At 40.4% G+C, this 15,258-nt stretch overlaps 1 protein-coding gene across 1 annotated transcript in view; it reads left to right on the forward strand.

Moving 5' to 3' along the window:
* The first annotated feature begins 10,959 nt into the window (after positions 1–10,959).
* Positions 10,960–15,258, forward strand: part of LOC124280897 (rhodopsin-like) — a 35,272-nt gene continuing 30,973 nt past the window's right edge. Inside the window, exon 1 of the mRNA XM_046716877.1 lies at positions 10,960–11,359. Coding sequence (XP_046572833.1) covers positions 11,118–11,359 — 242 coding nt within the window. The 5' untranslated portion in view covers positions 10,960–11,117. The remainder of the gene's footprint in view (positions 11,360–15,258) is intronic.

The following is a 15,258-nucleotide window of genomic DNA, read 5'->3' on the forward strand; positions in this document are numbered from 1 at the left end:
TGAAGTCTGGCATGGTGATGGCCACGTGTTCCTAACGCATGATAACCATGCGTCCTGCCACAAGACTCAACCATCATTTCTGGACACTGATTGTTTGCATGACGTGTTATTACGGCAGTACACATTTATACTACTCACACTTTGCTAAGGATCACAAAAATTCACAACTTTACTTAAACGTAGATTCTTAATTTGAAATTGTATCCATTTAAAACTGGATAAATACTAATATGGTAACCCCTCTTTAGGCAAACAGTCACTTTAATCGAACCATATGCACTTGGTACACGAGTAACCATAAAAATGGTTTTCATGGCACCAATCAACCATTCTGCAAATCATGGAACGAGTCATTGACAAGTACACAACACCTGTCAATAGCAGGTATGGGATCCACAAGATGAAATGACACACAGAAACCTAGGATCCATGCTTCCAATAAGCTAAGGTATTTAAATCCAATTTGACCCCACGTCATAGTTTTCTGCTGAATCCATGATTTGATCCTTAGCAAAGTGTGAATAGAATATATATCCAGCTACTAGTATTTGCTGAGAAGTGGTTTGTGTATTCCGAGTGGGCCCGTATGCATTACATGCATCATTCCCAGAACCCTGGAGATTATACAACCCAACCTGGCTAAGGGGGCTAGAGGGCTTTTACATCCATCTCACATACCGGGTACCCATTTCCTGCTAAACAGGAAAAAACATTTGGGATTCATGAATAGAATAAGCAATAGAAATGAAGAAGACGCTGGAAACGATTCGAAGAACCGCTCACTTCAAATGAACCGTGAGAACTGTTACAGGTAAAATACAGGTAATTGAAATTCCATACAAATAGCATAATCGGTGTATGACGTATTAATTTACGTTATGTTTGTAAACCTTGGAAATTTGTCGATCCACAGCAGTAACACACCATATGACGCCAAATATCACGTTTAAACCAAAAAATTATTGATACATTTGTATATCAGGTGCAAAAGACGTTAAGGGCACGAAAGTTAAGAGCTAGCCTACCTCAGCGTAAGAGCAAACTTGCGCAATCTCAAGCTGCCCCCATTGTAGGAAGGCGATTGCCATCAGTGTGTTGTGTTATTACACCCGATGAGATGTCGTCTTCGTGCAAAGGAAACATTTGGTAGTACCCTGATGTTTTAGTTTGATTGGAAAAAGTATCCCGCAGTGAAAGCGTGTTCAGAGTTCTGATTGTATGGATAAAAACGCTGACTATGATCCCATTTCTGACTTTTTTATCACTGGAATTTGTAATACGTCATACAATAGTGTCATGCCAATAGTCCTGAACCATTTAATACGAACACTTGATCTATCTGAGGTCGTAAACAAACCCCATTCTATCACTGGTTTCTATCGACAGTCGCGTGTAAACAGAACTGGAGTCATTGCTACCAAGTATTTCTACGATCTGTTGTAGATAACAAACTATCTTGCCCCCACTCGTTATCTTCTTGTTGATATTAATGTTTAAAATTATTCCTCTAAGGCATTTACCCCCTTAAACCGCCTTGTGTCTTTGTTTGACCTGTCTCTCACCCGTTACTCTTCCAGCGGAGAACACAGATTCATATGCTGTTAACCATGCATCCTCCTTTCTCTGTTGACGCAGAGTACACCTCAACTACAAACGTCTTTTCTCTGCACTGTCAGTATATGTTTGTTGTCTGTCAATCTCATTCATCCATCGTTCTCTTTCTTGTTCACTCGTGAAGATCCGGGTTAGAATTGATCTTCAGTAACAAAAGCTTGTCGTAAGCTTGTAAGAGGCGACTAACGGGATCGGGTGGTCACGCTCGCTGACTTGGTTGAAACATGTCATCGTATCCCAATTGCGTAGATTGATGCTCATGCTGTTGATCACTGGATTGTCTGGTCCAGACCCGATTATTTAAAAAACAAACCAACCAACTCTTTCTTGTTCATCCATTCCCATATAACTGTTTTTCTCACTTTTCTGCTCATAATTGCTTCCTCCAGGGTATCGGATGGTGACCGGCATTCCGTCATATAGCAACATTTCTGCTACCTTCCGTCTCTCTTGTTAATAACTTTAATTAAACTATGTGCCTCTCAATTTGCTCTTGTGTAATGCGTTGGTGTCTTGCAACCTTTCTCTTGAGTGCACTGAGAAATTGGGAAGAGGTGCGTTATCACTGTCAATTTCATTTGGTATTCCGTGTGTTGAATCATGTTACTATGACTTTTCTTGTGTGAATCGGAATGAAGTTGAGTACTCATTCTCCGGATGTCTCGTTCGTTTGTCAACCGTACCAGAAGGTACTGCCCGACTTTGATGTTCCTCGAAAACAAATAAGATGGTATACCCCCTCGTTCAGCAGCTATCTCCGATACGTTCATGTTTCCTTGTACGTGTTCCTTGGATGTAACCTGGCAGTAATGGCACCGACCAATTATGTGCTCCACAATAGAATACTATCTGGTAAACTAATATCTGTTTCTCAACATATCCTTGGTCTTGGTCAATTCAGAATGATATACCGTAACGCTATTGACTGCTCTCACGATTCTTCTCTGTAGAATACGTGGTATGACAATATGGTGTAACTTGATTATCACATCGTCGCCAGAAAATCATTATGTAAACAGAAATGATCAATATCTTCATTATTTCGTTAGATTTTGGTACTGGTCTTCTTTCTGAATCCTGTCACAGACACTCTGAAAGTGTTCATCTCTGAAATGGTAATGGCTTATTTGGTCACCATGTTCTGCTTGCTCATACTTCAGTTGACATGACATTTCAACATCTGGCAAGGGGGAGTTTGAAAGGCATTCCAGTTGAATCAGCTACATCCTCATTGACTTGTAATCCGCGTTCTGTATTTTCATCACCCACGTATCTACCCATTGTAGCAACTGTGCATTTGAACGGTTAAAGTGAGTGAGTGAGTTTAGTTTTACGCCGCAATCAGCAATATTCCAGCTATATGGGGGCGGTCTGTAAATAATCGAGTCTGGACCAGAAAATCCAGTGATCAACAGCATGAGCATCGCACTGCGCAATTGGGAACCGATGACATGTGTCAACCATGAACGGTTAAAGAAGGATACTAGTGGTTAATCAGCTTTTATAATGACATACATAATGAATCTGCGTTTTGCCTGTCTGTCTCATTTTATTCTGTTTCTGTAATGATGTGGTTGATGGAAAGCACTGATTGAGGTCCTCTGGTTTCCCTTCTTGCTGTATGTCCCGCTTTGAAGTTCGCTTGTTTTCACAACGATTGCCTTGTTCGGATCAAAGCACGTAATAATATCTTCACTGGTGAGACTTTCTTTGATGTTTTCAAATGCTTCTTTTTCCGCATCGCCTCATCTGGTCTCATTATTTCTTAGTCAGATGCTGATATGGTATTGTGATATAGGCTTACCTGGGGATACATTTTGGACACAAACCCCGCTATTCCAAGAGAACATCGACCTGTTGTCTTTTATTTTAGCGCTTTACCGTGCTATCACAACTTGGACCATTATCACCAATACACTTGTAACAAGTAGCCATAGAACCACAGTTTTGCTCCATACAGTTAAAACATCCGTAAGAAAGGTCTACTAAAAATGTCTCGGTCTCCAGGAGATTTTCCGGTGTCTTTTTGTGCTCTTCTGTGGTACTTCCTCTAAGCAGCATATTGTCACTCAGTGTCCCCGAATATCGTGTAAACCGACTCGCCGATGTATATCGACCAATGATCTTGCAAGACGCCTCGATGTCGCCAGTTTGTGCCCAGTTGTTTTCAACGTGGCGAGTCAACAGTTATCGGTCGATATTTATTAACAGTAATACAGAATTGACAGGTATCAGGTATTGGGCACATTACATCCATTATCAAATTTATGTTCATGACTTGCGTTTCACTTTAGACACATTGATACATGGCGAGCGGTGCTGTTTGGGGTGTCCAGTCTTGTGTGTAGACAATATAGGATAGGGCATTTCTTACATTTATAATATTAATTGATCAGGAATTATCTAAGCAACGACACATGGGCTCGTTCCCAAAGTCCAATACTAATATTTCATGTGCAAGTCCCAAGTCACTGTCATCATGTCTGAAACACATTTAGTGCAGGGGCTTGTGTAGCAAATATGCTTTCCGTGAAAGTGCATATTAATTTTTGAAACCACTGATAATTGTAATCAGTATTGCATATGGATTCAGAAAAAATATGGTTCCATTTTTTAATATTATTTTTTTTTTGATGATAATAAGTGTCATTCAGGGGTAAATGAACATCGGTACCCAAATCGAGCTGCAACACCAATGTGAGAAAAACATATTTGTATAAACCTATCACAACATAGGCATGTTGTACATCAAAATGTACCATGTGATGGGTGTTTTACAACTACCATTATATATCACGAATCTCATTAATATATGTATGCATAATAATTACTATGGTCTGCCAAAACCGAAGGTTTGTTGCAGAGGGTATGTATTCAGCCCTGTTTGTGTGTGCATTTATGTGTTAGCAACTTTACTCAAAAACTACTTGATGGATTTCAGTGAAAATTACTGGATCTCTTGGGTATGTCCCCAGGGCAAATCAATACGATGTTGAAGAAAGTACACTCTTCAAAAAAAGAAACGCAAAAGCAAAATATCATTGAAAAATGTGGCGTTATTCAATTATATGTAAATCAACGAAAATAAATGGCACAGCATTGAAATACAATTGGTACATCGTGCATATTTCACAAGAATGACAGTTATCATAGTCATTACTGCTGTCCACGAGGTGGCGTTAACCTTACTACCTTGTATGAACACCTCTTACTGCTAGAACTGCACAACACCTCCTTGACACAGATTGAATCAGGTGTTGGATGTTTCGTTGTCGAATCCTTCTCCATTCCTCCTGCAGCATGTTGAACAACAGTTTACTGTTTAAGGGTCAGTGGCGGATTACGACGTCGCCGTACATGTTTATCGATCTGATCCCACAGATAATCAACTGGTTTCAGATCCGGGGATCTGGAGGGCCAGGGGAGGACATTGATGTTGTTATTGGCCAGGGAGTCCACTGTAACACGGGCTGTGTGAGTTCTGGCGTTGTCCAGTTGGTATAGCTCCCTCTGGCGGTCGACAAGGCGATGCACATGAGGACGGAGAATCTGGTCGATATATCGAGCGGCCATTAGATTGCCTTGGACGCGCACCAATTCCGATCTGCAGGTGTATGAGATGGCTCCCCACACCATGACACCATCTCCATTAAATTTGTCCACGTGCCTGGTACAGTTGGGTGTAAAGCGTTCATTGCGAGGTCTGTGAACACGTTGTCTTCCGTCACGTCGCTTGAGGGGATATTGGGATTCATCACTGAACCATATGCGCCTCCAGTTTCAGGGTTTCCATGGCTGCATCGTGTTACACCACCTCACTCGCCGACGTTGATGTAGTCGTGTCACAGACGGGGCAACTTTTGGACGTCTGGCACGCATACCTGCCTCTCTGAGACGGTTCCTGATTGTCCTGTCGGACATTCTCCGGGCTCCAAACCTTTCTTGTGCTGTGTCCCGGGCGGAACGATGGCAGTCACGTAGGTGGGTTACCCGGATGTAGCTATCTTGGTTGGTGTAGTGACTCGCGGTCTTCCCGGTCTTGGATGGTCATTTGTCGAATTGGAATGCACAAAACGATCCTACAAACGAGTTATTGTGCTGGGATGAACGCTGAAGGTCCTCGCCACGATACTTTTTGATTCGCCAGCTTGTAATCGTCCAATGGCAATATTTCGGTCGGCACCGTTGAGACGTCTCATTTTCTCATCCAGTATTTACATGGGTCTTGGAAGAATCTGTGAGATGCATTTTGGTCTTTTACAGTCATAGGTTGTACTCATGCTTTGCACGTGAAAAGCGATAATTGCGGCTTTTGGTTGTGTTCCTAACAGTCAAGCTCATCATGACAATCATGATCGATAAAACCATTCAAAATCGTTTATGGTTGCATTCGCTCACGCATGTTCTTCTAAGCCATACCAACAACAGTATTCAACCTTCAAAACATGCTTAATTTTACATATGCGTACACACCTTTGATCATTAATTTCAAATTTTGCGTTTCTTTTTTTTTTGAAGAGTGTATGTTAAAGTACATGTACACAGAGGTACTTTGAAAATAATCGCAATGTTACGTAAATGGGGAATATGAATAATATCTCAAAAAGTGTTGGATGGATTTGAATAAATCTTGTTGGTTATTTTCGGTATGACACAAGGGCTATCTGCGTACGGTTTGGTGAAAGTGCATTTAAGTACAAGTACACAGTAGTCCTTTAAAAATGTAATAGTGAATGGAGATTGCCGTGCAAGGCGGAGGCATGTTCTCTAACGAGGGCCCTTCTAGTTTCCAAATTAAGAAAAATATGCGTAGAATTCATGCTTGTGGTTGTATGTCAAAAAATGTCGAAGCTTGTATTTCAACAGCATATTTTGTTCTTGCAGGTTAATGACGGATTGATTGACAATGCAAGTTACTTGACAATGCTAAATCCTTGTGAAGGTTAAAATATATATGCTAGAACATATTATATATTGCACGTGCATACCCCACTTGTAATATGTAGTTATCTGTTCACTATGATATCATTTGTCACATTTGTCAGACTGCAGATTTGGCTTATGTCATTTGTCATTTACAGTGTAATTACCCAGACACGAGTGTCAGTGTGTCAATTCTGACTGTCCTGGTAGGCCTGATTTGACACTTATGCATGACTATATAATAGTCACATTAACCTGACCTTGGTACTATTATTACCACATAAGTGTGTCATGGTAGTATATATTATGAAATGGGAGAATACATAAATTGAATAAATGGTTTCCATTAATATAGGCCAATACTTACAATGTTGGTGTCCCATGTAGGAAAGACAATGTTTGATTAATTTATATGATTAAGTCATATTGTATGTCACTAAATTGAAATTAGAAGCAATTATATGGTTACTTCTATACCATGCATCATAAGCTACCTTTTGATATGCTGCATGACTATGTTGTGATAAGTTTATGAAAATATGTTTGTCTCGAAATGGTGTCGCAAGCAATTTTAGAAACTCATATTCAGTCACCCCACAATGACACTTGTGGCAAACAGAAAAAATGGAACCATGTTTTTTTCTAAATCAGTACACAATAGAGATTACAATTAGTATTGGTTCCAACAATGAACATGTAATTCCCACGGAATTACACAAGCCCCGGCACTAATTCTGAAACTTATCTGTTATCTCTGTAATCTGTGCGTCCAACTGTTTGTTCGAACAAACGCCCTCAATCATATGGGCTTCTGTGTCTGTTATACTAGGGTCATTTGGTTCTGGAAGTGGCATGGTCCATCCTTACGGAGATTAATCATCCCAAGTTTATACAATGTTGGTTTGCTTAATAGAGGTGGCGAATCTAGTCGCCCTTTCAGAACAGCAAACATTGCATCGTTCCACGAGTTCCATTTCGGACAAAATCTTTTATTCTCCTTTTGCTTGAAGTTCAGATTGAATAGTGTTCATTTTCACTTTGTTTTCAGCGGACATTGACACTCTTTATGTGTACCAAGGCACTGAATTGATCGTCATTCATGAGGTTATCTTCTGCACCATTATCTGGTTCCGTCTATCGACATTATCCAGATTGACAATACCTTCTTCGGAGATATTTCCTGCATTGATAATGTACTTTGCTTCAAAGCGTTGATTAACATTACGGGAGAATTCATCAGCTGAGGCTGTCGAGTCGTGCACAAGTTGACTGTCTTGTCTATGTGGTTTCTGTTGGTAGAATTGTCTACCTTCCTCCAGCAGAGTCTGTGATGCCCTACTCACACTGACTAGGTGACACTAACCACACTGACCACTTCATATGTATCATACTGTTCTTTATATGTCAGACGGGGCGGTGGGGTAGCCTAGTGGTTAAAGCGTCGGCTCGTCACGCCGAAGACCCGGGTTCGATTACCCACATGGGTACAATGTGTGAAGCCCATTTCTGGTGTCTCCCGCCGTAATATTACTGGAATATTGCTAAAATCGGCAACAACAATACTCATCATTATATGTCAGATAGTCTTTCTGCTTCTCATTCTCCATTCAGGCCACAATACTCATCATTATATGTCAGATAGTATTTCTGCTTCTCATTCTCCATTCAGGCCACAATACTCATCATTATATGTCAGATAGTCTTTCTGCTTCTCATTCTCCATACAGTCCACAATACTCATCATTATATGTCAGATAGTCTTTCTGCTTCTCATTCTCCATTCAGGCCACAATACTCATCATTATATGTCAGATAGTCTTTCTGCTTCTCATTCTCCATACAGTCCACAATACTCATCATTATATGTCAGATAGTCTTTCTGCTTCTCATTCTCCATACAGGCCACAATACTCATCATTATATGTCAGATAGTCTTTCTGCTTCTCATTATCCATTCAGTCCACAATACTCATCATTATATGTCAGATAGTCTTTCTGCTTCTCATTCTCCATTCAGTCCACAATACTCATCATTATATGTCAGATAGTCTTTCTGCTTCTCATTCTCCATACAGTCCACAATACTCATCATTATATGTCAGATAGTCTTTCTGCTTCTCATTCTCCATTCAGTCCACAATACTCATCATTATATGTCAGATAGTCTTTCTGCTTCTCATTCTCCATACAGTCCACAATACTCATCATTATATGTCAGATAGTCTTTCTGCTTCTCATTCTCCATACAGTCCACAATACTCATCATTATATGTCAGATAGTCTTTCTGCTTCTCATTCTCCATTCAGTCCACAATTCTCATCATTATATGTCAGATAGTCTTTCTGCTTCTCATTCTCCATACAGTCCACAATACTCATCATTATATGTCAGATAGTCTTTCTGCTTCTCATTCTCCATACAGTCCACAATATGAACAGGTCAGTGCCATCTGACTTTCTATTTTGTAAGATATTTTTCACTAGATTCTTTCTGCAGGTCTGCGGAAGTGTATCTCTGTTTTCTCTATCTTCTCACTGTAATCTGCCTTCATGGCCCTGGTTGATTGGCGAGACACCCTGTCCGCGACCTGCATCCTCAATTAGCACTGGCAATTCCTAATTCTTTGTTACAGCTTCTTTGACTATGCTGTGATTGTCCTTTGTTTGTGTTTTGTGTTCTAAGATTCACTCATGACAGCCTGCACCGATTTCAAATCCATGTGCCTTTATGACGAGCTACATAGGTCACTGCTGGTTCATCACTTACTAGGGAGGTGCAGTAGCCTAGTGGTTAAAGCGTTCTCTCGTCACGCCGAAGACCCCGGTTCGGTTCCCCACATGGGTACAATGTGTGAAGCCCATTTCTGGTGTCCCCAGCCGTGATATTGCTGGAATATTGCTAAAAGCGGCGTACAAATCACTAACCGTTTTGTGATATATTAATCTTGCAATATGTCAAATAAATATCCTTATTTGCAGTACATTTATTTAATATAGTTATCAAGATATCCATCTGGTGAACATTTTGCTGGATTGGTATTATTTCTACCTCCGGAAATGAGAAGCGAATCGCACTTATCAGCTATTTCTGTATTCTTGAACTATCAAAACTCCCGTTCTATCCCCCTGAATCAATCTTTTCCAGTTGATACGTGTCTGTAGAAATGGCGTGGTGTTGGGATTCCGGATGTCTGTGACAACGGTGACGTTGTGTCATGCCTCGGATCACATGCTATCTGAGAATGGCAGAGTGTCGGAAGCCTCTGTTAACTGCCGATGTGGGTATGTCATGCAGCTCTCAGGCATTCCCGAGATACAATAATATGTCTCTACCACTCATCGATTATCCTCGTCGCCAATTTCGGAGGGTTAACACAACCTTTGTGACACTTTCAATAGTGACGCGTCAAGACCATCTGAATCTAATCACGAAGAACTACAGATATCAGTAACTTTAACAGGTTTTAAGTATTTCGCCCGTGGGCGTCAGCGGGATATTACAACTAACAGAAATCGTCAAGGTGTAATTCTATTTAATGTATTTTAGCAACAGTTATCTTTGCTCGTGTCCCTTTAATTAATGTACCGCCTCCGTGGTGTAGTGGTTAGAGCGTCCGCCCGGGAAGATCGCGGGTTCGATCCCCGGCCGCCTCATACACAACAAACCCCGTTAAAATATGGTACTTGTTAGTCCCTGGCTGGCGCTCGGCATTAATGGGTACAACAAGGACTGGTCGGCTCGGAGTCAGTATAATGTGTCTGAGTGGGGTATTCATGCTTTACTGCGGCATGGTATCTCAGTCAGCTAGCACTATAAAACCAGCGTAAGTCTGGGCTAGTACAAGCAGCCACACATACACACGCATGCACGTCGTCATATGAGAGAAATATTCTTAAGTGCGACGTTAAACCCCATTTCATCAGAAATCATTGCTGGTTTCTCTTTAATTAATGTTTTTGACCAACAGTAATCGTACAGATGTGATTTCAATTAATGCATTTGACCAACAGTAATCTTCCGGATGTTACTTCAGTTAATCCTCTTGTCCATTTGTATTTGGAAACTTTTGCAAATGATCCTCCCAAAGTGCTTTTTGCAAAGTAGTTATGATAATACAAAATCCGAACTAATATTGCCATTAATATGCTCAGCGGTAGAGTTTCGTAACGCAGAATGACGCACTGTGTATTTCATAACGCACAGATAGATTATGTAGTGACTTGCAAACACGTAATTAACACTATGAAATGAAATGAAAATGCTCTCACCTGATTCACAAATACCTCCAGAATCAATGGCCCGACGTAGGGGAGGTAACTTTGAACAAGTCAGTCGGCTAGCGGGAGCGAGTGAGAAGGCTGCTGGTATTGAGCGAGCTGCTGTCGCTTAATCAGCTGGTGCCGCATCAACTCCCACAGTAGAGTAACAACCATGGAGCGGCGGGGACGGCGCTCGCTTCATGCTCGGATACTTGGCTCATGTGACTTATAGTTATATTGTTGCAATACACGTAAATAGGGTATTAAGGATTTCATTTACACATGGCGAACAGTGAAATTGTAGGTGAGGTAAAACATTTATGGTTGTAGAGGAGCCGAGGGATGTGGTCTTTGCACATAGCATGGAGTGCGCAAACTTCTCTGACCTTCTGTGCCACAATGTCTCTGTGAACGTCACCGACAGCGTGGACAACTCCACGAGGTTGATGTTGAGTGTGGATGATAAACCAACCTGGCTGTATGTTGTCATTGGAGTATGTGTCGCCATCATGGGCATCTTCGGCACCATCGGCAACGGCACCGTCATCTGCCTATTCCTTAGGTAAGTCTCACAACGTTATCCGTCAAACACACGCGTACGCACACACACGCGCGCGCGCGTAAAAGCACAGACAAAATATGTTGTCACTATCTAATAATGTAATATACTTTTCAGGGTGTTGCTGACTGGGTTTACATCTTGATACAAATGTGCATGTATATTGTGCAGGTGTGTGACACCTTTCCATATGATGTCTATACTTCACCGACACAACCAGGCTCTGTGAACACATACCAAGATTCTTTCAAAACCAGGACAGCATTGTTCTGATAATTCTGATGCTTCGTAAACCATCTCTTGGCTCAAAGTGTCTTGAATGACACAATCTTTCAAGATCGGAGCAACATTAAACTGAATACCTGGTTTGATTGATTTAGGGTGTTCAAAATTCTCTCATAAGACCTTAGTAGAATCTGTACTTGACGAGAAAGTGTAATTCCAAATATAATATCTGTCACAATATCATAGGTTGTTGGTTGTTGTTTTCAGGCCCCATACACGCGTATTCCATCAGTATGTCTATAATTAAACATGTCTGGACCAGAAAGTCCAGTGATCGATCTAATCAGTTGAGATACGATGACATGCACCAACCAAGTCAGCGAACCTGACCTCTGGATCCCAACTTTTTCAACTAATAGGCAATTTACTTCAGTAGATGATGATTTGGTAGATGCGGGTGGTGTTTTGAACACATTCAACCGATGTATCTAACGATTATGGACACTTATCAAATGATCGTGAATTTGTTTTATCATGTTGAATATCCATGTGTATTGAAGGAGATCACGTCCACTCCCCCGGATCGCGAGGCACTACACAGTATATGTACTATGTATTGTTTCTTCTTGAAGCTGTTCGCGGCCTTTTGGGCCAGTGTTGCCGGACACCTAATGCCTATAATTGATTGTGCTAATATGTGAAAAAAAGTAAGGTTCATGTAAACATAACGTTTTGGGGAATAACTTTGGCGCCTGTGATTTCAGAATTATTATTCTACTGCTATTATTACTACTGATTGTTATGTTTATTGACGATTTGTCAAAAATCGATAACTGATTGGTAAGATTACAATTAGTTAAATCTTTTGATCTTATCCGGAACCAACAGGCAATCATGTTTGAGTGACGCTGTATCTTGAAGCCAGATAGTGTAACGTGCAGTATAAACATACACTAAACGCCAAAAGAAACTTTACCCTCTTCAGCTGTTAATCGTGCCATATATCTCGTACTTGTGTATAATATCATGTTTCTAGGCTCTCTTATACCCTATAGAATGATTCTATATGTGAAATGGATGCAAATACTGCTTGAATATTGCTACGTTCTGGCGATTGATATTGATATGTTTAAACAAAAAATGGAAAATGGTTACTTTGCAAGCAAAAATGTTAACAAGGATAATTTTAGATGTTCCTAAACATTTTTTCACAATATCAAAGATACATTTTACTTGTTTTCACTAATGCCAATCAGCTGAAAATGTTTTCAATCATAGGAATGATTACTTTACAATTTTACACACTCTACAACAGTTGTTTCTTGTTTTAATAGTTGAAAAATGGTGACTTTAAATGGTTTATCATTTTCCCAAAGCAGAATTTTATTTCAACCTTTCTTTTGGACAGCCAAATGACCGTTATTGGTTTATTTCGGCATGGACGAAAATAGGACAAGTTAACTCTTGTGAAAAAGATGCCTTTCACCTAAATATGAATGCATTTGAGAATGTTTTCCGTGATTTGCATAAAGCTGTGTTGTTAAGCTTTCTTGTAAACTAAAACCTTCTAACATATCTTTGATAGTTTTTCAGTGATTCATAAAGGTGGGAAGGTAATGTTTCTTTTGGCGTCTAGTGTATTTGTTGAAAGCGTGCAGATTATTCATTAGCGCCATCCATTGACATCACGCTTCGGCATACTTGTACGGCTTCCTCAACTTTACGTCATTAAGATGTCATCATTTGTGTAAACATGGTAACGTTAAAATATCCCACTGGGTCCTTCATAAACTTGCGATGATTAATATGTGTATTGTGAAACATAGGACCGAAAGTATCGTGTATTATGCCCTATGTCACCTTCACAGACGCCCCATTAGCGGTACATGACATACCAACTTCCTTGACGTACAGGGTGCCGTTGTGCAAAATAACCTTGGCCCTACGACAGTCGTAAGTCTATGTTAAGGTGTGGGAGTTACGATCGCCTTAACCCTAAGACCGCATAGTACAACGTCATCCAGGAGGTCGCGAGTAATTGTTCAAATCCCGGCTTTATGCATCACTGTATCTTACGTGTGCACGACGATTCTTGAAATTCTTGAACTTGTCACATCCGTTTTATTGGACTATTCTTTCTTTAATGCGACATGAATACAGATATGATTCATTGTACACGTGTTCTGACACCGTTTAGTAAGTCGCGGTGGCAACATCTGATGATCACTACTATACCCACCCACACTGGAGCATGGCAGGTCGGGGCGCATCGTGTGATGTGCTGGTTGCTACGGATGGTAATAGTTTAGTGTTACATACATAGATATATACATATATATACATACATACTCTCTCTCTCTTATTTATATCAGTGAACATAGACACGTGTTACCAGCAAATATAAATATCTTCTGTATTACATCAGGCAGTGGGAGTGAATGAACCAGCGTCAACAGAATTGCAGCTTTTCATTGCAATAACTGTCATAACGTTATATTGATTAAATTGATAAACGTTAACGAGGCGTTGTTATTTAGAGTACGTGTGTGAGTAGAACACCGGGCAGATGGTAGCCGTGTGGTTTAAGCGTTGCCTCATCACGCCGAAGATCTGGGATGAATTCCCACATGGGTACATGGCACCCATATAATATATAATGACTGTTTATAAAGAGCCTGTTTCCTCGCACTTGTACATTCTAAAGTAGCTAACACATTATAACCCCGGATAACCCAAGCTGCATGTTAGGCTCTAGAAGGTTAACAGTCAAATATCTTATCCCACCGGGAACCCATTTACTGCTGGGTGAACAGAGACAATTCATTAAGAAACTCACTTGCCTAGGGCGAGACCACGTGTCACGTGTTCTTCATTGTTCGGCAGGACTGAAGTCCTAGATTCTGTCACGAGTCAAGCTGCCAGACACGGTCACCCATCCATCCAGCGGTGCTTAACTTCAGCTGATTTGTGACGTGGTCTCTATTGACGATAAACCCAATTTCACCTCACCTCACCTCATCTCTGTGATCCATTGAAGTTCAAACCAGAAGGAAATGGATGGAAGTTGGAGGATGGAACTTTTCAACTTGTTTGGTATGAAGGACCACAGGTACCTACATGTGTCACAAAACAAATGAGTAGCACATTTCCAGACCCTGAAGAATCAGATGAGGGTGAGGCTGGAGAAGATGACAGTTACTCTGCTACTGACGATGAGTATGATCCGTGATGAGGTAGCCCTTGCATTTTGACAGAAATACCAAAATCTCAATGTGAGTTGTCAGAATTAGCTTAATAATTTTAAAACTATTACATGTGTGTGTGTGCGCACGTGTGTGCGTGCATGCATGCATGTTTTACTGGCCTGATGACCTGTTTTGTAACGTGAAGAAATGTTGGTGATTAATTACTCTTTAAATATATGTCCAACTACATGTATATAGACTAAAAAGCAAGTTATATCTCTTTCTGAAAACCATATTTTACAGAGTTATCTCCCCTTGAGTGATTTTATAGAATTACCCTTACTCTCTTTATCTTAGATACAACACTAACCCTGAGTGACATATGCATTTTGTTGATATATTTGAATTCCTTACACATTTTTACATAATTAAAAGCCTTAAATACTGTATTATATTATACTTTAGTTTCATTACACTGAACTTCAGGTGGTA

This window comes from Haliotis rubra, unplaced genomic scaffold, assembly GCF_003918875.1.
Source record: "Haliotis rubra isolate DU_JTF1 unplaced genomic scaffold, ASM391887v1 Scf276, whole genome shotgun sequence".
Lineage (NCBI taxonomy): Eukaryota > Metazoa > Mollusca > Gastropoda > Lepetellida > Haliotidae > Haliotis > Haliotis rubra.